General features: G+C 37.7%; 3 protein-coding genes and 1 pseudogene across 3 annotated transcripts; 1 reads left to right on the top strand and 3 right to left on the bottom strand.

Annotated features, from left to right (window-relative positions):
* Positions 1-624: 624 nt before the first annotated feature.
* LOC113355575 lies at positions 625-5,207 on the bottom strand. The gene is made up of 6 exons (XM_026598469.1): positions 3,820-5,207; positions 1,962-2,021; positions 1,687-1,803; positions 1,541-1,585; positions 1,157-1,255; positions 625-968 (listed from the first exon to the last, which is right to left on the bottom strand). The coding sequence occupies exons 1-6, from the start codon at positions 4,702-4,704 to the stop codon at positions 948-950; spliced, it is 1,227 nt and encodes a 408-aa protein (XP_026454254.1). The 5' UTR covers positions 4,705-5,207; the 3' UTR covers positions 625-947.
* A 725-nt stretch (positions 5,208-5,932) lies between these two features.
* LOC113355573 lies at positions 5,933-8,549 on the bottom strand (annotated as a pseudogene).
* Positions 8,550-8,683: 134 nt separating this feature from the next.
* On the top strand, positions 8,684-12,235 carry LOC113355574 (ribosomal RNA small subunit methyltransferase H-like). Its single transcript, XM_026598468.1, has 5 exons — positions 8,684-9,190; positions 9,981-10,226; positions 10,547-10,615; positions 11,404-11,596; positions 11,730-12,235. Exons 1-5 carry the CDS (start codon positions 8,687-8,689, stop codon positions 12,131-12,133), a joined length of 1,416 nt encoding a protein of 471 aa, XP_026454253.1. The 5' UTR covers positions 8,684-8,686; the 3' UTR covers positions 12,134-12,235.
* Positions 12,236-12,353: 118 nt separating this feature from the next.
* LOC113355572 (histone acetyltransferase HAC1-like) lies at positions 12,354-26,511 on the bottom strand. Its single transcript, XM_026598467.1, has 18 exons — positions 26,212-26,511; positions 25,876-25,989; positions 23,849-24,211; positions 23,383-23,488; positions 22,789-23,107; positions 22,248-22,709; positions 20,007-21,841; positions 19,091-19,387; positions 18,734-19,012; positions 18,250-18,378; positions 17,829-18,029; positions 16,560-16,702; positions 16,144-16,456; positions 15,702-15,841; positions 14,762-14,840; positions 14,218-14,607; positions 13,375-13,592; positions 12,354-13,258 (listed from the first exon to the last, which is right to left on the bottom strand). The coding sequence occupies exons 3-18, from the start codon at positions 24,040-24,042 to the stop codon at positions 13,144-13,146; spliced, it is 5,220 nt and encodes a 1,739-aa protein (XP_026454252.1). The 5' UTR covers positions 24,043-24,211; positions 25,876-25,989; positions 26,212-26,511; the 3' UTR covers positions 12,354-13,143.
* Between the last annotated feature and the right edge of the window lie 320 nt (positions 26,512-26,831).

Genomic DNA, 26,831 nt, shown 5'->3' with positions numbered 1-26,831 from the left:
AAACTTTTCTTCCTGAAACCTAGTTGGTATCAGAGCAGGTTATTTGCGACGAGTCATTAGACCGCGAATTTACTCCGCGTCACTCGATTTAATTGTCCACGTGTTAGACCCAACAAGACTACACATGAGGAGGCATGTTGAGATTATTAGTCCTACATTATTGGGCAATCTAAGATCCTGCAGCTTATAATCCCTTAGGGCCTCTCCACTCATGGCCAATTGATTTTGAGTTGGATGCCCGTATTCTAACAGTTTCATCCACCTTAATAGCTCTCCGAATAGCATCTCCTAAAGACAATATAATTTTTACTCAATCCCCAAACCAGAAAAATGAGCCCAAACAAAAGCAGTAATTGATTTTTGGGCAGCAAGGTTAAAATTTGGTTCCCATAATCTTAATTTAAAAGCCTGCGATTCAACCATCCAATAACCATTCCAAATATATTTCATATCAATTTCATTTACTAATTTTATAATGAAAAATCCTTACCAATTGGAATCAATTGAAAAGTTACCCGAAGTTTTCCATCGACTTTCTGCTACTGCCGATTTCAATTTGATAAAATCCAGCCTCCCAACTAAACTAAATCGCAATATCCTCATCTGGAATATATAATGATGGATGTTCGTGAAATATTTCTCTCTGAATTACACTCAATATTCCCACAAGAAACCCTAAAATTATTGTTAAACATTTTCGATCCAGATTCAGTTTCTGGACGATTTTTATTAGTCTCATCGATTTAGTTTGTGTAGACAAGATTTAAGCTTCAACTAACACAGATCATTAAAATAACTGGAAGAAACAAAATAATGATGTAGAAATCACTCAAAACGAAGAAAATTGAAGAAGAAAAAGCTGAGTCGGTCACCGATCCTCAGACACTCTCTCTCCTCAACTCAGTCCGATTTGTCAAGGGTATGCATCCATCCACTGATTTAAAATATCAATCTGATTCCACAAATATCTGTATCACCAAATAACATTTCTTACAGTGAGCAAACAATACTTTCAATTGTAATTCAAACCCAGAATGAAGTGAGATAATGTCAGTTCTGGCTTTAGAAAACCACGCACAGTCTAATGATTTAATGAACTCGCCTGAAATCAGAAATAAAATCACATACACGTAGAAAGATAACGAAAACCACAAACCTCCAAGTCTGGTACAAGGTTATACGTCTTGTTATCATCCTGGTCTAGCAATGTTATTCCTCTGATTTTTTGAAACCCGACTCTGGTAGCAATTAAATTCTGCAAAAAAATCAAATCAATAAAGAAAAAAGCAGGTCTGACCTTTTTTGGTACATGATAATCATCTCCACGTAATGTGTTTATATTAACAATCTATTTTGACATGCTTTCTCTGCAGCTTTAGGATTACTTGCATTTAAATTTTTGTAAGTTTGCACCAGTGTGAAATTCGATTTTGTGGAGAGAAGAAAACCATTTTGTCAGTGTAAAATTCATCTACTCTTGGGAGCAGTTACTATAAAATCCTAAGACTGACAAGGTAAATATCATATATAGTTGTCTCACCAGGTTGATTTCCACCGAGCTGAATGCTTGCACCTGCTGTATTACCTGTACAAGATTGTTAAATAAGTAAGCTTGAGTTCCCAAATGCAGCTTGTAAAATTCCTCAAACCCAATCGACTTCTGACAATAGCAATTGTATATCATACCAGATTCTGAGCACCATGAATCATTACAGCTTCGTCCTCTTGAAGATCCTGTCTTGATAAGCAAATTTCGAAGGGGCCCATCTCCTTGTTCAGATGATTTGTGAGAGTTAACCTTACCTGTGGGAACATGAGTTAGTCCGCAAAATCCAAATAATTACACATTTGTCTGAAAAGTGCTTCTTTACTTTTCTTTTTCTCTTAATATTTCTTGACTGCCCATGGATTCTTAATAGCTACCATAAATCAGAAATAAAACAGAATGCAAGTTAAATTACCACAAAGGGTTTCTTCACAAGAGTGACGGAAGGTACCTCCACCAGCCGCAATTCAATCGGCTGCAAAAATAAGATACTTTCAGCACTCAGAACTGAGAATTCTTACAAAAGGGTGTAGACTAAAATAAGCATCAGTTATAACAACAAATGGAGATTGTTGCAGTTACAATAGATGAAATGTTTGACAAAATTGATTGATCACAGATATGCCAGCTGAATGTATATATATGCGCCATGGACTGCACTTTTAGGTGTCCAAACCAAATTGAACTGTATAGCTGGACGAGATTACCGAAGACCAAGTAGGTTGTTGAAAACCTACTCACCAAGTATTAAGGCACAGTGATATATTGGCATTCCTTACTGGACGAGATTATCAGAAACTTAGCTAGTTATTGAATTGACATGCACATTGATTTAGCCTGGGGTGGATCCATCAGGAAACATTTACTTGTGGATTTAAGCATTGAACGATTTAAATAAAAAATAAAAAAATTGTTTCAGTTATGAATCATGATTTTGCGAGTAAGGAATGTAAAAGAAAGATGGTTGAAGCTTATGCATCGAACCGCCAATTGAATGGTTCAGTAATTAGTGGAGAACATATAAAAAGATCGAGGACAAAATCCGAGAAAGAAAAAAAAATCAGGATTCAAAATATAGAAGCTGAAAGCAAAAGTCAATTTGACAGGGCTAGCTCTAGCTGACTGGCAAAATTTAATCAACATTGTTCTCTGGAACTTTTGCTATGGAATGGAAAAAATGAAGGATACAACATATGTTTTGAACCATAGATTTAAGGTCGATAATTGCCAGCTGAGACGCTGAGCTACATGTATCTTAGCTCCATTGTCCTTGGTTATCATGCCGGTGTATGTATGCTACGTATGATTAAGGTTATATTAGCAAAGGTAACACATAGGTAAACATATCCATTTAGCTGATCCAAGTTGCAGAACATCCAACACGAAATTGCTAAGCATTAACATATCAGATTTCACTTGTAATATTCTTCAAAGTAAAGTTAAAAAAAAAAAGGTAGTAAAGTAGCAAAAAAGGTTTTGCAAACCAAACACATGGCATCAAACACTAACATCATATAGATTCTGACAACTATCTGTGTATTTATCTTAAGTCAAATTTCTTACAACTATCAGACAGTTTAAAAATGGTTTATTGGTCGACTACTTAGACTACCAGACAGTTTAAAAATGGTTTATCGGTCGACATAAGAGGACCTCTTGTGGTGACTAAAGGCAATTCCTGTCAATCAGAAATAGTGTCCCCTAAGCAAGATGAAGAAGTAACTATACTTTCTTTTCAATTTACTGCATTGCTGCTTGGAAATGGGTCTAAATTTATGTCAGCTCCCACCATGGCAGTGGTTACTCGTAAATATTATCTAGTCATACATAGTTAATACTCGAGTAATGAAGACAAATATCATCACCAGAACAATTCAAAAACTTGCAATGATGCAATTCTTAAAAACTTGAGAAAGCAATTGAAAAAACGCCTCAACATAAAAGTGTTACAATGAAACAACTTGAGTACCATTCTAGTATCCAATTTTAATTTGAAAGCCAATCATGACATTATCTAGCAGACCGCACACATAGTTTAATGCTGGAGTAACCAAAACTTACTCACAAGTATCATCTCTAGTATCAAACTACAACTTTCATGGATACAATTCCAGTTAAGAAATCCAAAATACAATTCAAACACAATTATGTCTAGTTCCACTATTCTTTTACACAATTCCAGTTCAGAATCTTAACTTCATAAGCAATTAGATTTCAAAGTCTTTTATAAGCCAAAGAAAAATTCAAAAATTAAAAATTCGGTTAGAAAATACCTCTAGAAATTTTAAAGTATTTGGCTGAAGTTTCTTCAAGGAAATGAGAGAATGAACATGTGGTAGGCAACAATGGTTGATATCTTGTTCATCCTCAAAAAGTGTATCCTCCGCATCATTGAGAATGTCATAGGAGTTGAGTAAATTTTTATCATTCCAATACAAAACTTGATGATTTTTCACTAACGCAAATATTTCATGATCTTCATTCACGATAAATGGACTCAAACCTAACAAATTTCCTTCAGAATCTTTTAAAGAAAACTTAAACAATTTTTTCCAGACCGAATCATGGAGCATCCATACAATAATCTCACCGCCATCTTCCGGGTCATCTTCATGCAGAAGACACAACTTCTGGTTCAACTCCAACGGTTGTACCAAATCGGTTGGAAAGGGTGGAGACAGCACCGAATGAAACTGATTAGTTTCTAAATCAAGACCCATAATTCTCTCTGAACCATATGAGACCCAATACAATACACCATCAGCATAAACACCCCTAGGAAAGCTACCAGAAAAAAAGCAATCAGTATTTCCTAATGAAACCCATTCGCATTTCTCCGTTCCTAGAGTAAACATCTCTACAACTCCAGCACAAGTTCCTAACTCTTCTTTGTCCTCCCAAAAAATTCGAACAACTTTATACTTACCATTATGAAATGCAAATCCAAAATTCATACAACCACCATCTATATCTTCTCCACCTTTGAATTTTGGTAGTAAAGTATACTCTTTAGTAAATGGATTACAAATATAAATAGGATCACAAATATAAGTAGGATCATCACATTCTGCATCTAATTCTTCTGGACAAAAGGGTAAAGCAATACATACCAGCCCGTTCTTGACCCTACTAAGGTAGGTTCGAAATTGAAAAACCATGGATGGTTCACTTTCTTCTTCTCGATAATATTATCATCAATTCCATCATAATCATACTCAATATGGCTTAAATAATACTTTTCATCATCCTCACCATCCTGAGCTATCCCAATAAAACCAAATTTTCCTCCACATTCATTATCATCCACATAGCTTGATTCATTCACAAATTGTCTCCAAGGTTTGCAAACTTCTTTTACTTCCAAAACGTTTTCCATTGGTAATTTAGAGAAAACCCTAGTTATAAGATCCTGGTTATAAATTACACTGTGCTGCTGAACCCTAGAGCACTTTTTCATCATCATGAAGAAAAACTACTGAGAAATTGTTGGATATTGGGTGATTAGTAGTGTTGATTTAAGCAGAATTTTGTTAATGGAGATGAGGGTTAATAGCTTACCTCCAATCCGCTCCTCTCTTCTTCGATTCACTGATTTTCCCGTTTTCTTACTTGCTTCTTCGAATCTTCTTTACATTCTTTTGAATTTTCCAAAACTGGAGCCCGAAACCCTAAACCAAACATTTTATGGTCCAACAAGGTTTCTTTTTGGGGGATTGCAGGATGATTATTCTACCTAGAAAGTGGCTATGGGGTGTCCTAATAAATACCAAACGATTATGATTATTCTACCTAGAAAGTGGCTATATGGGGTGTCCTAACAGATACACTATATAGGGTCTGGGCAACCTGGCCCGTTCCTAATCGAGACCTGGCTAGGCCAGACATGCCTCATATTCAGCTACCCAACAAACGCGTCAAGCCGGATAGGACAGCTATTTGATGGCCAAAGTCCATTCTATTAACCAAGTCAGGTCAGGTCAAGCTCCATTCTATTAACCAGGTCAAGCTGGCCAAACAGACGACGGGTTTTTTGTATTTTCAAAGTTAATAACTGATTTAATTTCTCATTGAAATTAGGAGATTGAATGAACTATAGTTTAAAACAATCTCAAGAGGTTAATCGAAAATGCTATTCAACTTCCTCTTTTCCACCTCCCTACAATTTAAACCACATATTTAGATTTAGATTCACATTCAGATACACAGGTGGGGTTCACCATTCCCCGGATGTGGAGTTTAGAATCGGATTATAGGGACGTGAATATGAAGGTGGAAAAGAGAGAGTTGAATAGCAGTAGGAGTTAATCTCCTGAACGTGGAATAGAAATGAATATAAAAAGTGGCTATGGGGTGTCCTAATAAATACCATGTTTCTCTTATGTGGAAATCTCTTTAATAATTCTGTCCATTTAAATCTAAAGAGAGTGAGCTCTTAACAAGAATCTATGCACATGGTTTTACCAGTACAATTTTTATGCTGGTGGTAGTTTCTTTCACCTAATGCAAATTTCCTTTTTCACCTAGTAGAAATTTGGACCGCACTTCAGCATAATTGCATGATGCAAAACCTCTCCGAAATTTCCAGGCCTGGGAGTCTCTGTGTCTGCACTGCATGACATGCCACTGATGTCAGCCAATAATTTTCATGTAAGTTACACTATGCTTTCAAAATTCCTGTGATTTGGTCCAAATCTTACGATCTAAGACCAATGGAGACAGAGGGAATATACATAGCACTTATTACACGTCCACAAATGCTGTACAATCGATATCCTGCAGGGTGATTTTACCCAAGTATAAGTCGCTTATATGGTCGCAACAAAGAGACAGGCACTTGCGGTTCAGGCTTTCATGAATAGCACCCATTCCAGGAACCCACTTCTCTGTGTTCAGTGGATCGATGTTGAGACGGTTCTGCAGCAAGCGGATCCGATAAAGAGCAGTTTCTCTTCTATCACAGAAATGAGCCATACAATATGACTTAGGCTCATCGACAGCCAATCTGACCACAGCTATTGTTAAGGCCCCATCCACAGGTTTCGGATCCGTAAAGTTTTTATCACCCATCATCTTGACCTCCTTTTCTGTGGGAAAGTATACTTCTTCTCCACCAGCCATATCAGAAACTTTTAAGTCCTTTGTGTAATGCCTTATAGCCTCGAGTTTTGTGGAGCCGTGCTTTTCTGCCAATGTCAATATGCACGAGAATCTCATGTGATAAGAAACAACAGTTTTCACCAATTTAAAGTTGCGGCAACAACAAAAGTATTCGAGCCATCTCCTCCCCACACCTGCGTACCACTTGACTATATCAGCATCCTCCAAACAAATAAGTAATTTGATTGGCCTGGGACGGCCCATTGAATTTGTAAATCCAGCCAGCCTAACTGCTTTCTTTACGAGCTCTGGAGGTGCAACTACTTTCATGCACAACTTTGTTAAATCATCCACAATGCTCTCTGCGTAGTTCTTTTTCTCTTCTTCTTCTGCTCGTTTTCCAACTTCCTCCAAGGCGTTCCTTGCCTTCAAAGGTGTTAAATGTTTATCCACTTGTTCCTGGAACTGGTCGTAAGCATCCACAAGTTCACATGGCAATTGACTTCTGATGGTTCTCAGAGAGAAAAAATCACCACCTGTGAACTTCCGGTGCCAATCAGCTCGATCCTCCAAAGACTCAAAGAAATCATGTACTGTTTCGCCCCCCCAACTTCTAAAAATCTCTCGCACCTCTCTCTCTATCTGATAATCAAATTTGAATACATCACCTCGCTTCACTTTCTTAAAACATGTTCAACTATCTTCAACCCCCGTTTCCTCCTCCTAGTCGCTCTAGCGTTTTTCAATTCCAACAGTTTCATCTCTTTCTGTCTATTGTACTTCTTCCTTGCTCTAATTTCTTTTTCTGAAGGACGGGGATGCAAAACCGAAGGTGGAACTGCCTGAAGCTCCATTCCCAAAAAATCAATCTTTTCTGAAACAGAACTATGGATAGCCGTTTCCAATTTATCTACCTCCATCTCCAACACCCCTTCTAAGAACTTCACGACTTCATTTTTCAACCCCACCACGCGCCTTTTAGAAAACGAAGACGTTATCACTAGTATCTCATCTAAATATCTAATTGCATACACCCTTTCAGGCTTATGAAAAACTCTACCCCCAACCGAATCAACACTAAACTTCTTCTCCTTCCTATCAATCTTCTTACGAAACTCTTGCATTTCTTTATCCAAACCATCAAAGTAAACATTCACGAGCATCGAATTCAAGCTACTCTCTTGAGGAAAACCTCTACCCATACAACAACCACCAAATTCAATCCTCAATGCTTCAAATTCAAAGAACTTCTTTATCAACTCTATCAAAAACTTATCGTCTATCTTCTCTTCGACAATCAAACACAATCTACAAACATGTTTATCATCAAACACACTATGGGGCTTAAACGAAACCTTAAACCACCAACTAGGATCCTGTACAGTTGTTTTCAAGTACCTAATTGCAGTATGCCTACCCATTCCAACACGCCCACCATAAGCAAAAGTTGCAAAACGTTTATCATAAACAATCTCTAATACCATCCTAATAGCTTCAATCAAAACTTTCAATTTCAAATTAGGTAAAACCAAAGACTCTCCTTTTATTCTATTGGCCACCATTTTAACACAACATTCTTCCACATTAAATCTATTCTGTCTAAGCTCATCAGAAATCTCATCAATTGAGATTCTCTTAGAAACAGAATCTTCACTGATTGATTCATTGTTTGATAGATTTCTACAAGAAGCAAGAAGAACAGTAGGTTTAGAAATGACATTTTCAATAAGGTTGTAGAATTTACCTTGTTTATATTGTTGGAGTACTAAGGTTTCAAGCTCAGTGCTGTTAATGGGTTTCAAAGGGTTTGTAGCTAAGCTGGAATGATATCTCAAATGGGTGCACAGATTTGAAACCCTAATTCTGATTGAAGATAGTTTCATACTGACGAAAGAATAGAATTGAATTGAAGTAGAAAGGGAGGTCTATTATGGGTGGGTCTTTTTTTAGTGTCCCACAATATAGAGGCAAGTGTGGCCCTAATAAAGGAGGCTCCTTTTTTTTTCACCCCTTCACTCAATTTCTCTTTAGGGCCGAGCTGAAATGGCCTCAGCTACAGCAGCAAAGCTGTTCCTCTTCTCCTCTGTTTTACCCATAAATTCATCTTCCAAATCTACAAAAGCAATACCAGCATTGAAATTCTTCTTTCCCAGTACCAAAAATTACAACTTTAAGCTCATTAATTCCCATAGTTTTAGACCATACTCCAATGCAAGTAAAACCACTCTTATCACAAACACTATCAGTGACAAAAGCAAGAGCAAGAAGAAGAAGAAAACAGAGAAGGGGTCTTCTCCTTCTTCCTCTTCTTCTTCTGGTGGTGGTGGTGGTGGAGAGGAGAAATTGAAGAGGAGGACACGTTCACAAAGGGTATTTGAAATACCTGAAGATTTTCATCACCAATTGGTAATTCATGGAGAAAACAGTAAACTCAATAGTCATATACCTGTTATGCTTGGTGAGGTTTTAGAGGTTTTTGAAAAACATCCGTCTCCACTTCGTTCTTTTGTTGATTGTACTCTTGGTGCTGCTGGTCACTCGTCTGCAGTAAGTAGCTCTGTATTTTCTTGCCCTTATAATGCTTTTTTGTGTAGATAATGCCTTTCAACTGTATGTTACAATGTTTACAAAATCGAAACATCAACGCATTGCAGAAAAACAAAGCGTGAATTTTGTTGTATGTTCATAATTTGCTACCAAGGATGACAAAATGTGGCTAGAATCTGGATACGTTTTTGGTAGTTAGCTCATTATGGACAGACACTAGTTTTTTTGTGTGTCAAAACATTGCGATAATTTATAGTTGTACTTCTACTAACAACACGATCAATGGCTTCGATGAAAAAGTGCAACTTGATAGACCGTTGTTAATGGGTGTAGTGTGTAGATACGAGAAAAGAGAAGAGGATACAACTAAGTCACTTACTAGTTTAAGGCTATGCTGTTAAGGAGTTTTATGTCTATGTTGGTGGTTAAGCTCGTTCGGAAAATCAGTGACCACCAGTCTTTCCCATTTATATTTGTTATCTGAAGTCTGAATGTGGTAGGTGATAGTGAGTTTAGTAAAATCTATATCTTTTTTTCAATCCCTGAAAGTACTTTATAACTTTGGGACATCAGCGTATAAATTTTTCTCTAGGCAAACAATATCCTCAGTCTCGCCTGTCAAAGCATTAGTGGAAAAATTAAACTAGCATTAGCGGCTTTTACTCAATGTTATGGCCCCAGATGTTTTGTTTTCTCTCCCTCTCTTTTTTTCTTTTTTTCTTGGACCCGTTTTCTTTAGGCATTAAACTGCACTTACTCCCTTTTCTGTTTTGGTCGATATGACAAATAGATAATCAGTGCCCACCCAGAGTTGGAGCTATTAGTTGGATTGGATGTTGATCCTAAAGCACATGAAAAGGCTAAATTGCATATAAATGATGTTTTAAATCTGAATGAGCAAGCTTCAGCTTTGAAGGTGATCACACGTCTTAAGAATTTCAAGGATATCAAATCTGTTCTTTCCGAGGTTGATGAGAAAATCTTGACACATGGTGTTGATGGAATCTTAATGGACTTGGGAATGTCATCTATGCAGGTTTGCCTTTTAAGATGCCATATATACCTTCATGTATAGTCTTCATTTATCAATATTCGTTTAGTTGATTGACCATGAGTTAACCGGCAAAAGATTGATGAATGAGGATTAGTATTTTCCATTTCCTTGCACTTACTAAATCTTGTAATGTTAATAGTGGTTCCCTTAGTCAACTTGCCATGTGTTGCAAATCTTGTTAAATCCAAATTAGTTGAAAAAAAAGGAGAAAAATAAAAGTTCTTTGAGTATGGCTTGCTTTGTGTTGTCTTTAAAACTAGAACCTGTGGCACATTTTTTTATTCTTAGATCATTTTGCACAGGTAAACAATGCTGAAAGAGGGTTCAGTGTGCTTTGTGATGGACCTCTTGATATGCGGATGGATCCTCAGGTTCGTAGTTCAACTATTAATTCATTTTAATTGAACTTTTCATATCCTGCACTGAGAATTGAAATTTTAAGTCAAGTGAAAAAAGCTAAGATGAAATAAGGAAGCACAAGATTGCAGAATCTCGTTTTTATAATTTAGTTTTCAGTGTAACTCATTTCTCTGACCTCAAATTTTATTAGCAGGTTTCGTCCCAGCTTAACACCCTACATAAAATTAGAAACATGATCTCAATTTCTAACTAGCCCTGAATGCAGAATGACTTGTGAAGTACCTCTGAAAATTTATGTTGTAATGTGGTAAACCAAATTTGAAATTTCTAATAAAAATTTGTGGTTCGGAGTGTTGGTAATACTGGTAAGCAAGTTATGAATAGACATGATTAGCATGTGTGGCGTACTAATTTGGTCTGTAGATATGGTAATCCCTGCATGTCTCTCTAGAGGTTATCATCATCTTTCAGTTTGGTGTGGGTATGAACTTATTTCAGTTTATTAAAATCAGATGATAGAGTTACTTATGCGTCCCCTTCTTGCATTGCAATGTCTACACATGCTGCAACCATCATCTTTTTGTTGCGGACCTGCAATTTGATACTGGAATTTGAATTTACTTGCCAACAATTGTCCACCTTAATCTGTTGGTTCTACTTTAACTTAATCTGTTGTTGCGGAAAACATACTCCTTCTGATTAATGGTTGGAAAGTGTATACTTTTTCATGTAAGATGTTCTAACTTTTCTTCTCAGAATAGTTTGATCATTTTAACTGATCTGAGCAGGTTTCTCACAGGCAACTTTGAGAGCAGAAGATATTTTGAACTCCTGGCCTGAGGCTGAAGTTGGACGAATTTTGCGAGATTATGGGGAGGAAAGCAACTGGTACTCTCTGCAAAATAAAATTGTGAAGGCTCGTTCATACGGGGGTCTGCATTCCACCGGTGAATTGGGGAATCTTATTCGTGGTTCAACTCCGCAGTCAGCAGGTAGGTTATTCAATCTAGGAAGTTAAAACAAAGCACGACGTGAAAGATATTTTACCCTTCCAGATCTTATAAATGATATTGTCTAGCTATTTTGAAGTAAAGCATCTCATGTACGTTTTGAATGGGAATGCAGGGAGACAGGGTTGGATGAAGACGGCAACACGAGTATTTCAGGCGCTGAGAATAGCAGTTAATGATGAACTGAAGATACTCGAGGATACACTTTACGCGTGTTTCGATTCTCTCTCCCCTGGGGGTAGGCTTGCTGTTATCTCATTTCACAGTTTAGAGGACAGGATTGTGAAGAAGACTTTTCTGGACATCATTGAAGTTGGAGATGGTAATGGACTACTCAAGGAAGAGAAAATTATCACAAAAAGAGAGGAAGACGAAGTGAAAGAAACATGGATCAAACAGAAGATCGTTGGAAGGAAAGGAATCAACCTGACAAAGAGACCGATAACACCTTGTGAAGAGGAAGAGCGATTGAATCGCAGATGTAGGAGTGCTAAACTTAGGGTGATTCAGAAGTTTTGAATATTCATATATAACAGCATCCGAAGTCCAAACTATCCAATGTACCAAATAAGCTAGTAATGCAATTCCATGTTTTGGCCCCTCTGTAATCTCTTAATCCAAGTCAAATTGTTTCATCATAGTTACTCTAATGAATGACATCCAATTTGCAAATTGGTGTGCCATCATTACAGAAATCACATAACAAACAAAAAAAATATGGATCAAAATTCCGCTCCAATTTCATTCAAAAATATGACTGAACTGAATTAACATTTTCATGACAAGGTAACCATTCCTATATGAATATATGATACAATGGATTCAGGTTGCCTATAGCAGAAAACAAGAAGAAATGTTTAAGAATTACTACTTATTTCCTTTTCCACAACATTAAATTAGAACAGTATTCTACAAAATCAAAAGGGGCAGCTGGAAACAAACGAGGAGATGCTTTGCCTCCACCCCCTCCCTTTTTCCAGCAAAAAGAGAGAAAGAATCAAAATAGACAGACACCCTATTGTTCTTTTTTTACTTTTTTTTCTTTACCCTATTTCTCTTCTCTCCGGAAGGCTTCGACAAATTAGAAAAACTTTAATATAGTACACCCACCACACAAGGATGATGGCCACTGGAATACAAAAAAGAGGACAAATCAAAGAATCACCTCAACAGAGGGGATCCCAAGACAACATTCTGTAAGTACAACCACCAAGTTGGAAGGACATTTTACTTTCAGCAGCCACGGCAAGAATGATCACACCATCCAAGACGATACTCCATTAACTCATTTTGTTCTGCTCAAAAAGAATCTGAGGGTGATGATAAACACTCTTGCCTTTCCACAATGAAAAATCCCCTTCAACTGGAATGGTTTCCTACTGCCCCAACTCCTTGCTCTTCACATTTTCGGCATCATCATCTACACATTTCCATTGATTGGATAATCATTTGTAGGAGCAGCTAAGATCTTTTGCCCAGCTTCACTGTATCTCTATTCAGATGTCCACCAATTATGTACAAAGCGGTGTTCATCCATTGTTCCCAGCAACCTCTGCAGCTCGTTGTCTCATCATCTCCATCACGGCTGCCCTACGTCGAGAATCAGATTGCTGTTGCAACCTTCTCAAATGCTCTTTCAAGTCTCTGAACAACAAAAACAAAGGAACAGCAAAGCTATGAGAAGACAAATCCAGATAATGGTCTTTTTTTTTAGTATTACGACATCAAATCACAAACAATTTCTTGAAAGATGTACGCACTTGCAACGCGGCACATGGCACTCCGATTCTTTGCATGCTCTAGCGTGAAGTTGAAGGAGATACCACATCTTCTTACATAGAACGCAGCCACCAGAAGCACGCTTTTTGCACTGTATACCATGGCGAAACAGCCCTTTAACCTTACGGCAATTGGGGTACTGGCATTGTGGATACCTACATTGAGAGGCGTGCACCAGAAGATCGAGCATTTTCCTAAGCTGCAGTATTGAACACAATATCATATGAGAAGTTGTAGACCCACCAGACTGCCACCAGATACTAAATTTGGATGAAAAATGTCTAAACATCACCAGATAACCCTTGCAAGAAGATGGACCTATCTAGCAGATTTTATTTATCAAGCATCTAATTACACATAGTCTTCAGCAAACTTGGTTACCAATTACTCGGAAACAAGAAATGCGGAACCAGTTTACAACAGAGAAAGCTAGCAACAAGATATCAAAGAAAAAGTCACACACGTAAGGGCATCCACATTTCAGCGTACAAGTCATAATTCAACATTGGAGAGGATGTTAAATATGATAAGCGCAGTATGAAATATATCCTAGAAGTCTAGGCAGAGTTTAGGAGAGGTTCGAAACTCCTCCTAGAGGCCTGACTTTCTTATAACGGAACCCTGTGTGCCATTAGAGTTTTAGCCATGCGGAGTTTAAAACCTCGTCTAGCTATATTTAGCATATGCTATATAGTATTAATATATACTGTTTTGGTCTTCCCACTGCCGCCCTCTATATAGTATATGTACCATTTTAGTTTTAACCATACCCATTGTGGATGCTCTAAGACCTATAAACAGAAGAAGCAAGGAAATCTACGTACCTGCAACACTCGCTTCTGTCGAGCTTCTGTGTTTTGTGCACTCTCAGTGGCGGATGGATGATTCGTTAACTTATGAGGATGATCAGCACCACCATCCTTCTGGAAACAAGGATTGCACACATCATAGTCAGGGCAGATCTCGCACCTCCATCCTTGACCTGTTTCGATGTCCTGCTGGCACATGTTGCATGTAGTAACAAAAGCGGGTGCAGTTGGGTTATGAAGATGATATAAAACCATCATTGACGAATGTTTTGCCCTTCGCAGAGTATCATACTGATAATGATTTCCTTGACAAAGACTTAAAAATGCCTGTCTTGTGTCGAAGAATTCACTTTCTAAAGTCTCATCCTTGTCCTTAGTATCTTGTGTCACATCCTTCACTTCAACCTGATCAGATGTATTTTGCATTAAAGATAGGTTTGTGTTTATCTAGAAATGAACACATGTGATTGCCTAAAATGGATCTAAACAACCTGAGGAAATACGAAGTTGTGCATCGTATGGCAAGAATCAACAAAGAAACTTGCATCTGAATACTTACCGGATACAAAGCATGTTTGTCCCTGCTATTGATAGGATGTTTTTCTCTGTCATCAAGTTTTTGCTCCGCATCATGGCACCTGCAACGAAGTACAAAGGCATTTTGAGAAGAGGTGCAGAATTTATCATCAATCACCAGCAAGCATTGAACTTACTATACTTTTCCATGAAGCTTCAATAGTTCAATTGTAACTCGAGAGATTACATATATGAACTATAATTTCATCTTATTTTAACAGTTTTTTATCTTTAAAATTCTTCGTTTCTATTTTGAGAGACCATAAGGTTAACTCTAATGAATAACCGTTGATCTTGTGAGTGACATGGATTGAACACCAGTTACCACTGTTCTAAGCACAACCCTAATGGTTCATTTGCATCCATTATGTTATTCGGCAGTCATATTCAGAGTTATGGACTATGTCAATCTGCTAATTACTTGGCCAGGCCAATTAATACAAATCATTCAGGTCATATATAATTAAGTTACTAGGTGAGTTAAGCAGGTTTTAGCCGAAATCCTAAACCACACAACTTCTCAGTTATGCAGCCAGGAGTTTAAAAGAGGGAAAAAAAACTCCGTAATATTCGAGTAACTTATCAGACCAATAAAGATAGAAAGAAATAGCGAGCAAGACAAAGGGTAACCAACTGTTCTCTTTTCTTCTAGTTCTTCCTCTATGATTCTTCTGTCTTTGTTTTTTCTTCTCTCAGTGAGGTTCTTTTTCTTATGTTTGGTAAAATTCTTAATCCAGACACCCTGCTTTAATATTTGTTTATGGGTTTAACTACAGTACAGATACAATAGAAACTATATACCTTCATACAGTTAAAACTAAAGGTAGGATATGTGTGGGGAAGGTATACATGGCTTTCATGTTAAAATTGAGAAAGTGAGTCAGAAGTATTGCTAGATACGTTGGGCATAGAGAATTGCTTACTTGTCGCAAAGCTGAAATCTTTTGCAAATGTTGCAAACCCACCGGTTCCCAGATACCATTAGACTACAACAATGGTTGCATGAATGTTGCAGGTGTACCATTATAAAATCTTCTTTCATCGGGCATATGGTCTCACCAAGCTGTAATAAAGAAATGATGACAGACTTAGAACTAAAACAATTCTCAAGAAGAAGAAGAAATAGTTATCATTTTGTACAGCTGAGGTCCAATCATGCTAAAACTCATACGAGTTCCACCAACGATAAGAACGACCAATAGTACGAACAATGACAAGAAAGTAGGTGTTTTTCGAGTAGAGGTGGCGAAGTCTGTTGAGAGTGGAAACCACAGAACTTAACCGCACCTTAATGTCTAATAAATCACCAATGGTTACCAGTAAAGTAATTGACCAACCTGAAGCAACACTTGGGGTATAAATTACCTTTTGCATTAAAAGAACATCTTTGGAAGCATTTGCAGAAAGATCAGTGTGACCAGCAGCTTTTAGAGCCCTTTTTGTGATAATCTTTTTCGTTTTCCCTTTCTTTTGTAATTTTCTCCCGTCCTCCTCTTGTCGGAGTTGATTGATCATATCTTCGGCAGCACCAGGCCAATAATCACCGTCAAAATATGGCAATCGTGAAGCAGTAACCTTGGCCTTACATTCTCCAGTAGAGATAAAGAAATGGTCATATAAATTAGTGAGCTCAGCCACAATGTTCTCCTTTGAAGCTTTTCTAAGCATAGCCAAATACCTGATCAGGAGAGAATCCAACAACATCCGAAGAGACATTAGTGATGACTATAATTCAGCAGTGCTATAATGAATCAAAACAATTATTAACCTAATGGACTCACCACTCCCTGAGTTTGTCAGACTTCGGCGTCTTCTGAATCTCCGGATGGCAATACAAAATATAATCTTCACCCTTCAGGGGAGGGCACGCCCATATATAGCAGCTTGTGAATCCTCGTAGCTTGCAATACTCAAGGTATCCTATCTGGGAACAAAAAAAAAAAGAAGAGGAAAGACACCATTATTTCCAACCCGAAGGTTTATACATAAACACATACACATCAGGTTTTCTTCTTCTTCCTTTTTTTTTTTGGAGAATCGAGTTCTTGTGTAAACAGCCTCACCAATTCGCTTCTAAACCCGCTAAGTAACAATCGCAAGTAGGTCAATCCATACTTGATAACAAATTGTGATTAGTTTTAAACACATTCTGAGGCATGCCTACAGTCACGTCTGTAAAACCAACTTTATCACTTAGCCTCTTGAGCCTCTCTAAATATTTATAACTTTTGATGTTAAAAATTCTCAAAACTAAGCCTGGGAGTGTATTGGCATAGACAGTTTTGTTATTTTTCCTGTAAAGGGTCTAAGAATTATCTTTTAGATCAGTCTTGGATTATACACAGGAAACAAATCATATTGAAATACAACTGTGAAGAGATGAATAAACAAAATGGAGGCTACAGTAGCATGCAGAGATGACAAATCGTGTGTGCTCTTAGTATCTAAGTTTAAGAGAGACTAATTGACAATTGTTAAATTCTATAGATTTATTGATTTGATTTTTCAACCATTGTCCTTTTAGCAATGTGAGGTGACGCCTTGAAACCACATTCAGGCAATCAGTTTCTAGCATTGACTGTGATTTTAGAAATGGCCGACTGGTGAAGATGATCCACATGGCAAGTAGAACACTCAATCAAAACTTAAAATTCTATTTCGTCTACATGTGACTATCGTGTCAAATGGAGTTGGACTTGCCTAAGAACCTCGCTCTATATGGATACCACATATGTCCAAGTAATGGTGATTTAAGGCTGATTTTTTGTGAGAATATTAGTCACTATAGAGGTCATTCTCAGCAAAATCACATGTCACTATAGCCAGTGTCGAGAGAATTATATTTCCACCCCTAAGCCTTAATTCAGCATGAACCAGCCTTAGACAATGTGGACCTACAATCCGGTCTTGTCTTATGGTCACATACCGCTGTCCCTTTCCCTACTTTCTATTTACAGTACGAACAAATAAAAAGGTGAACAGCAAAATAAAATATGAGAAAATATTAAAGCAAAACATATAATTGAACAGATAGAAATTCAAATGATTACCAGAATTTCATGATAAACAAAAGTACGAAGAGCCTCCCCACTAACAGTTCTTATTTCAGGTCTGAAGTATTTGACAGAATCCAGATAAGAAAGATATACACGCCGCTGGTTTGGGTACTGACATTCTGAGCCAAATTCCTGAACATACATGCCAAAAAGGCACACTTCTACGCCCTCAATCTTTTGAAACAACAGAACAACCTGAAAGAAACATTGTCTAATACATCAAATCCAGGTCCTCTAGAAGCCATCAAGACCACAAATAATTCTTTCTATAAATTGTAAATTTAAGAAACAAATTTTGTGACTACTGTACCATCAAGCCTGTTTGCGCATATCAGGGAAAGATAAATATATTTTCATATTTCATACAAAAGAATCCAACAAATCATGGTAAAATACGAGGGTAAGTTTTAAAAACCTTGGATTTGTAAGGAAATTCTAAAGGATAATTGTCTTCTCGAAAGATTTCCAAAAACTGCTGCTTCACTTCCAACTTTTTATCAACAGAAGACACGACTCTGACAACAAGTGATTCTGCTCCTGGGACCTGCAATACCAACTGTAGTTAGCTCACCTCACTGATAACAACAGAAATGATGTTTCATATAAATCACTTATCCTAGAGCAATCAGTTTAACTTCAGAAACATGTACTATTGTTGTTTTGATGACACTAAAGAGAGTAAATGGAGCCTTTCCTGGACGAAATGTTTACAAAGAATAATATGATACATATGAGCTTGTAAAATCAGTAACATGCATAATGCAGAGTTTGACATATAAGAAAATATCAAATGTGCAACCACTTTCAAAAACAGCTGCACCTTATCCAAAAAAAAAAATCCACCCATTGGTTAGGCTAGCTTCTTAATAATTATATCAGCACTGAACTAAGAAAATCACCTCGTCTATACTCTTTCCATGGTACCGCGCTCTTTCTAGTTTCTCCTGCCTTAAACGCTTGAAAAGCCGTGACTCTATGTGATCGCTTAGTGTTGTTCTCGGCAAATCTTTTGCACCAAGAACAGCACTTTGAGGCAATGGCTTTCTCTCTCCTCTTTCGACCTCTCCTATGTAGCAGTTCGGGCAAGTATACTCAGCCTGCCCACCATCATTTCTACGTCCATTAAAGAGAGCGCATATTTGATGTTGCCAAGCTTCACATTTATCACATTGGACCCACTGCACATGGAAAAAATAGTCATAACTAAGTCTTGCAATGAACATGCAACAGAAATAGAAAGAGCTACAAGTACTTACCCATTCTTCAGTTTCTTCATCATTTCTCTTCTTTTCAAGCCTCGACTTCGGAGTTGGATGTCCATCAACCTCGATACTGTCACCACGAGCCTCATTATAGCAAGGAATGCAAAAGAAATGCCTGGTCTCACCAGTTCCCATGGTATAAAAAGTTGCATTTCGCTTTATTCGAGCACCACAAGGTGTGCAATATATAGGAGGAGGTTCAAATGTAAGTTTTTCCACTGCACACAATTGACAAGAATTATCACTCATCGTATGTTCCATTGCTTGGTTTTTTTCAGCCTTCGCTTTGCTCTGCAATTGAGTAGAAGAAAGAAATAAATTGACTAGTTTCCTTGTTATTATGATATAAATTCACAGAACCCTATATGCATCTGATTTTAGGACTACAACACACACTGTAAAAAACTTGCAGAAAGATGCTCGGAGGGTGGCAATGGGCGATAAATTGATTTTGTGCATTTCTTTTCCGAATTCTGCTATTCAACTGTATAAATCAGGTTTTGCTCGATGGACTTTAAAGAACAGGTGGGAATGCATCAAGAACTCATTGAACTCTGTAACTTTCTCTACCGCGTTCAAAGAATCCAAATTTGGAACCGAAGGCGTTACTAAAAGAGGCTTGTTTCTACATAAGGTATTATAGACGAATCTACTGGAAGACCAGAATGTTTGCCTCATTTGAAATAGGCAAACAAGAAATCCATGTCATGGATAGCAATGGAAATAGGATAGTGGGTCTTTTATAGTTTCCTTTCTAACTAGAATGAATCAAGAGGTGCTGTCTCACGATCTTTCAGTTTGGGTATACTTTCCGCGCATCTAACAAATACATGTTTGTCTAACAATCTAAAACTAAAAAATAAAAATAAAAATAATGAAGAAGAAATATCAAATATATTAGTACGCTCACCTGACCGACCCACTGCCTGAGACCCTTGATGTGCTCTCTTATTTGCTCTGGAGTGAACAGTTCAGTCAAAGAAACACCCTTCACTTTTGACTTTGCAGATTTCCCAGGTACACTTTCAGTAGGAACAGCAGTACTTTCTGGTTCAACCTCTTTCTCAACTTTCATGCTCTCTTGTTTTGCAAGCTTACCAGTCTCATTTGGGATGACGGATCCAATATCGGTCCTCATTATACAAACATCGTCAGATTCATCTTTCCGGACCTCCTTCGAACTAGGGTTCCCTCGCCCAAAAACTTTCTCTGTTTTCACGTCAATAACCTTCGGTATTGAAGCCACTGGAAGGTCGACATGTTGACTTGCTTGAGTATGTTCGACATGGGAAACATGAAGCTGGCTCATTGCAGGAACTAATACAGGAGAACATTCAACTTTAGGAACATGAGAAGAAGATGGGTGTTCCACCTTCATGCGTTTCAATGAAGACTGCGACTCGTGTGTAGCCTCAGCAGTTGATGAACTAGTCTTGGCTGTCATCAACCTAGCACTATCTCCAGTATGAACGGGTTTCCAAGATCCACTCACTGAATTTGGTAAAGCAGTATTAACTGGTAAAGCGGTATTGACAGACAGAGCGCGGCCGCCTGACTTACTTTTGTGTGCAGCAATACGGGCAGGAACACAAACCGGACATGCTGCGTCTCGACACCTTTGAATATGATTAATCAATTTCCTGGAAACAGAACAATTTTTAACTGGACATTGTTGTTGCACACTGCAGTCTCGTACGTGCTTTAAAAACTTCTGTCCCTTTACGCAATTACGTTCAGGGCACTTTCCTTCAGGAGCTGTACATTTACGAGCATGGCACAAAAACAACAACCACTTTTGCTGTTGGAGACACAATTTCTCCTTGTCTGCATTGTCACTGGCGCCAGCAGCAACATTGGACGTTGTGGGTACCATAATGCTTCCTGAAGCAGCAATTTGACCAGTAAGAGATCCTTCCGAAGAATGATGGGGTCGTTGAGCTTCATCTTGTTCTGTTAATCTTTGGCGAAATTCCTCTTGGATATGTTGCTCGTGCATTGGCTGGTCTAATTTCTGCACCTTCTCATGCGACTGAATGTTCCATTGACCCTGTAATAGTGCTTCTGATTGGGGACTAGCAGAGAAACAACTAAAATTACTTTGAGCTTCAGCAGCTTGATCGTGGGGTTGCATTGTTTGTTGTATATGCTGAGAGTTCTGGGGTGGTAACGGTAACTGATAATTTGGAGCACCAGAATTCTGCTGGAAATGACTTTGTAGATCAGAAAGTTGAAACTGATCGGAATCTTGTGATTGTAGAACTTCATTATTATGAGTCTCAGCTCCATGCTCTACCATATTTTCTCCTAGATGAGATAGTTGAGCCTGCCTTAGAGCATCATTCTTCAACAGAAGCTGTTGGTGATGCTGATTTTGCTGTTTTTGCATATTTTGATGCTGGACGAATTGTTGCTGGTGGAGCTGATTATGGTTCTGCTGAAATTGTTGCGGCTGAAACTTTGGTATCTGTTGATGAGAAGAATGAGCCGGTTGAAAACTCACTTTTGATGAATGATCAATCATCTGAGGCTTCACTTGTTTCATTGCCTGCTGATTAGGTTGATTGACCATCATTGTCGGGTTAGTTTTTGACTTAGGCTGCATGCTCGCAGAATTTATATTTTGGTTATCCATTGCAGACCCAATAGAGGTCAGACCACCATATAAGTTCCCAGAACCAGACAAATCAGCAGAACTTAATCCATATCCATCACCTGCCATTGGACCCATTTGCTGGGACAACGCTGCTGCATACAGAAAGATACTTGCCTTAGTTTCTGTGTGAACAAAGAGACCTTAAATGCATGATATATACATATATATAGATATACACGAGCACACATGGCCAGGAATACCAGGAATTCCATTCATGAAGCATTAAGCGCCCGCAGGCCCACATGCAGATGAATCAGGGACTTGTTTTGTCCTGGATGTTCTACGAGGGAGGTCATCCTTACAGAAAACCATCTCAAAGTTGTTTCAGGTAAATAAAATATGGTGAAGAACTCATCCCAGCCAAAATCAGCATTTAGATGTCTCCATGTGGGGGCCCCACAGTCTGTGCAAATTACTTACCACTATTTCTGTAACGGATCTTGACCTATTATGTGTACACATATATCAGAGAGAGAAAGAGAGAGAGAGAGAGAGTACATGGTATTAGTTGTTGACGTTGCTGGTCGAAGTGCTGATGCAAAGGTTTTGATGAGTTGCTATATGCTGACGCGGTAAGATAGCCATCAGATGATGCAGGCCCATTCATCAGTTGCATACTGTTACCAACACCTAACCCACCATTCAGAGCACCATTTGAAAACCCATAAGCCTTCTGCTGCAAATTAGATCTCATCATTCCTACTTGACCTCCCAGGCTTTGCAATATGCGACTGTTATTCCCGCCACCAATGTACTGTTTTGATTGTGGTACTGTTGATGAATCAACCCCAGAAAATCCACTTCCGTTATTGATGGATTCAGGGTTCACAGAAGACTGAGTATTACTCAAACCTGGAGTAGGAATCATTTGGCTTGGAATTCTTTGTGCCATCATGTTAGCTCCACCAGATCCAAAAGAGATACCGCTTGGTGATTGTTCATATCCATTAGAAAGGCCTCCTGCAAAACCACACCTTATTACCCTGTTCTGAAGAAGTGAGCTCTCAAACATCTCGAAAATCATAGGAGTTAGAATTACCATTGGATGAATTGAAGGAACCACCATGTACACTACCGCTAGAACCAGAGGTACCGGGTAACAATTGCCCCATGTTCACAGTATTTTGTTGCAAGGTATTAGAACCAGTTGGAGCAATCATAGAATTGGTCATAGAAGACGTGATACTTGAGTTCACATTTCCATTATGATGTGACATGCCAGGGGTCGGTATCATTGTTCCAACGGATGAGGAAGATGAACTGGGGTGAGGCAATTGCTGGTTGTGATTTTGACCTTGGGTTTGCCTGACCACAATACGCAAACGCTGCTCCAATGTAGCAACGTTCATGTACTCCTCCTAAATATACACAAGAATATATGAGTTGGAATCATCCACAACCTATAGATGCAGCTTATGCAGCTCTAAAGATACTCTAGCTCTAACAAACAAAAAAATGCACAAGGGCTACAAAAAAAGAGTCAACGTAGTGAGGTGAGGATAGATGTTTGACTATCTGTACTTGACTTTCTTCTTAATTATTTAGGCAACATTTGACCCAAAAATAGTAAATCCGGATATCCAAAGTTCAAGCTCACTACAAGGCACGAAGTTCAAGAACAAGAATAGCAGACCTGAGAGGAAGCGTTCCTATATAGACCATCATCCAAACGCTTCACCATATCTCTAAGCTTTGGAAGCATTTCTGTAGTAGCCGGCCGCTGCGTCATAAGTGATAAACTGGAAAAGATAGAATGGTAGTGCAAAATTAACTAAAACACCAAATTTTAATTTCAGTAAATTTTCCATAGACTATTAACCAACTGTAGCTCAAAAAGCATATAATAATCGACAAAGAGAAGAATATGGCAACTTGATGAACAAAAATAGAGAAATTGGAATAACTCATACCCAAAAACCATCCAACCTTTCCAAAGTAATATAGGTACACGTGCATGTGGTGACGTACTCATAAAGAGTAGAGACTTGGACACTTTTTTTTTCTTGTTTTTATACTTAATTTAATCTAGAACCAAGACCCTTGTTCAGATATGCACAAAAACACTCACAACAATGAAAAAATAGCAACTAGAAACTTACATTTTTTCCCGCATTTTTGTGCGTGACCTATCAACCTCGGGATCCATATCCAAATTATTAATGAAACCAGTATAATTCTGCATCTGGGGAGCTAGTGAGCTGCCATTATGTTGGGGCATTCCAGACATTTGAGGGCCTACTTGGTTGGTTACTTGGCCTGATATCTGTCCAGACATATGGGTCTGCGCGTGCATCTTTATTCTGTATGCTAGACTTTAAGAAGGTTGTGACAAGTTTTGACAATTCCACCATTGAGGCTGCTAATACCAAGGGTTGTATTGCACAAACAACCCTTTGCTGAAGTCTTCATGAACTAAAGTTCCATGGGACACACAGCTACAGCAGGAAATCATCCAGTAACCCCTGTAGGGAAAAGTCATATAAAGCTCAGATATTCAACAACAAACATGAGAAACATAAATGACAATTTCTGAATTCAGTGACAACTGAGGTTATACAACATACAAAGTTATGTTTGCTTTAATCAAATCCCAAAAGTAAGTAATAAGTTAAACTAATTCATACCCATCCATACTACTAACAACTTTAACACAGAATTTCAACATATGCATCTCCTCGTCAAACTTGACATAAATAGCTTACGCAATCACAAGAAGTATTATACTAAGAGAGTAGGAATACCACTTTGGGTTTTTTGGGTTGTTTAAATATATGCCAATCATGAATTTTGTACATGATATTATAACAGAAAAAGATTGTTTATGGATCTATGCTCAAGTTACATAACCAGATAATTGCAGATTGTCAGTCCAAGTTACATAAGAAGTATTATATGGGATATGAGAGGACGAGTCCATCCCAAGGTGTAATAAATCTGATAGTGTACATAACGATATTAGACCAAAATATGCCACAAAAAGGACTATTTGCAACTAAAAGAAGTGATACAAAAATTGAAAACCCTACGTTTAATAGTGCAATACTCTAAAACTCATCCTACGCGAGAAGGATCTTCTATGCTATCAAAGCTGCTGCAAACAGTAGGTTCCACGCTCTAGATAGAGACTCAACACAAACCTCTGATAGTTCTTATCTAAGTACGACGGAAAGTGACAAAAATGGTAGGGTTACAAGATGTAATGAAGTTTCTATCTAAAGAATCAACGCAAACCTGATATAATTTTGCATAATTGCATCCATTAAATTCCGTCTGTATTCTCATTATACTTAATTCAGACACCTTCGTTATCATTATATATTCAAAAAGAGGGAATGTGTACTCAAGTTAATGTAACAACATACCCTGACTGAGTCTATCTATCGATTATGTATACAAATGAAATTTGTTTCAGAAGGTTGTATCAGCATGTTCCATCCTTCGGATTTTGGAAATACAATGAGTTTCCACAATGCATAGACCAGATAATTACATTTAAATTAATTTTCAGATGTAACAAACTCAACAACTGTTGCTGGAAAGATGTGCACCTCTAGAAGTGAACTTCGAACTTGAAAGTGACAATAATCAAAAGTCGGAAGTGGCGAGGATTTTCTTTCCCCTTCGAAGCACAAAAAGAAGGGAAGTAGTATATACCATTAAATGAAAAAGCTAAATATAACCCGTACTATGCGGACAATACCACGTAGAAGGGATGACAGGATATATTCCTTTTTGGCATTTATCAGAACTGCACTAAAATCTCCTCCTAAATCCTTTCATAATCAATCAGTCAACATAATCGCCCAGAAACAATTCTGTCCACAACTATCAAGGGCATTTTTAACTGCATTTATCTTATACTCTCACAACAATACTCTAACACGAAACAACCATTACATCCAAATATGATGATTGATTGACATAAAAACAACACCAAAGCTCCGATACACTCGCAAGAGAATTTATTGCGATTAACAACTTTAACCTTAAACTTACCGAAACACAATGACCTAGTATATTACAAAATCCCTCATACGAAAACTACTTCTTCTATTGAATATCAAAAATCACATCATAAAGCTCACAAAATTGAATGCAACAACAAAGATAAAAGAGAATGATTTACCTTTTTGCCACACCAAAACACTAATCTTCTTTCACCGCCCAAAGGTTAAATTCAATAAAAATCCACTTCCTTTGTCAGTAAAATAAACACTTGAACCCCAATCACTTGTAATCACTACAATTCACACAAACCAAAAAACAAAATGAGATCATCAAAACCTCAAACAAACAAAAGACACAAACTTTTTCCTTAACAATAAGTAACTCAAATTAAAACAACCCCCACAAATATAGTACCAACTATTACTTAAGGAAACAAAAGTGAAAAATTCAAAATTTTGGGGTTCAAACCCTAACTAGAAACCCTAATAAAAAAGGGGGGAATTGAAAATCAAACCTGAATCAAATTAAACAAATAAAAACACTAAAGTTCGATTGGTGGTGTAGGGAATCGATCGGTGGTACGATAAAATACTAATTTTGATGAATGAAATTATCGAATCGAAACCCTCTTCGACAAGGAGAGAAAGTAAAAAGGGGGAAGAAGAAGAAGGAAAAGACGACTAAAAACGCCACGAGTGAATCCGATTGGTTTTGGGGGCTGAAAACAATTTCGGGTTCGATAAAAATAGAGAGAAAGTGAGGATCAAATTTGGTATTGATTTAAAGGCTCGAGCCAGCCCCCTCTTAATGTCCCGGTCCGGGTTTTTGTTTGGACAAAATTTTGGGGAAAGAAGGAAATTCTTACTGGTTTCTGATAGACTCTCTCTCTCTCCGCCGTTACTAAAAAAAGAAAAAACGTTTTGACCACATGATGGAGTTTTGCTTGAGCCTCAAGTGTTTGCAATTTTGTTTTTTTCTTTTTCTTTCTTAAGTTGGAGAAGTAAAATTGAGGAATCAATAGCTGAGATTGTTTGCTACGCTAAAATTTTACCTTTTTTATTTTTAAAAGTCGTTCTGAAAATTTAGAAAGTGTTTTGGCAATTTTTTATTTGTCGAGAAGTAGAAATAAATTTC

Source organism: Papaver somniferum, chromosome 3 (genome assembly GCF_003573695.1).
Source record: "Papaver somniferum cultivar HN1 chromosome 3, ASM357369v1, whole genome shotgun sequence".
Lineage (NCBI taxonomy): Eukaryota > Viridiplantae > Streptophyta > Magnoliopsida > Ranunculales > Papaveraceae > Papaver > Papaver somniferum.
This window is presented reverse-complemented; position numbering and strand designations above follow the sequence as displayed.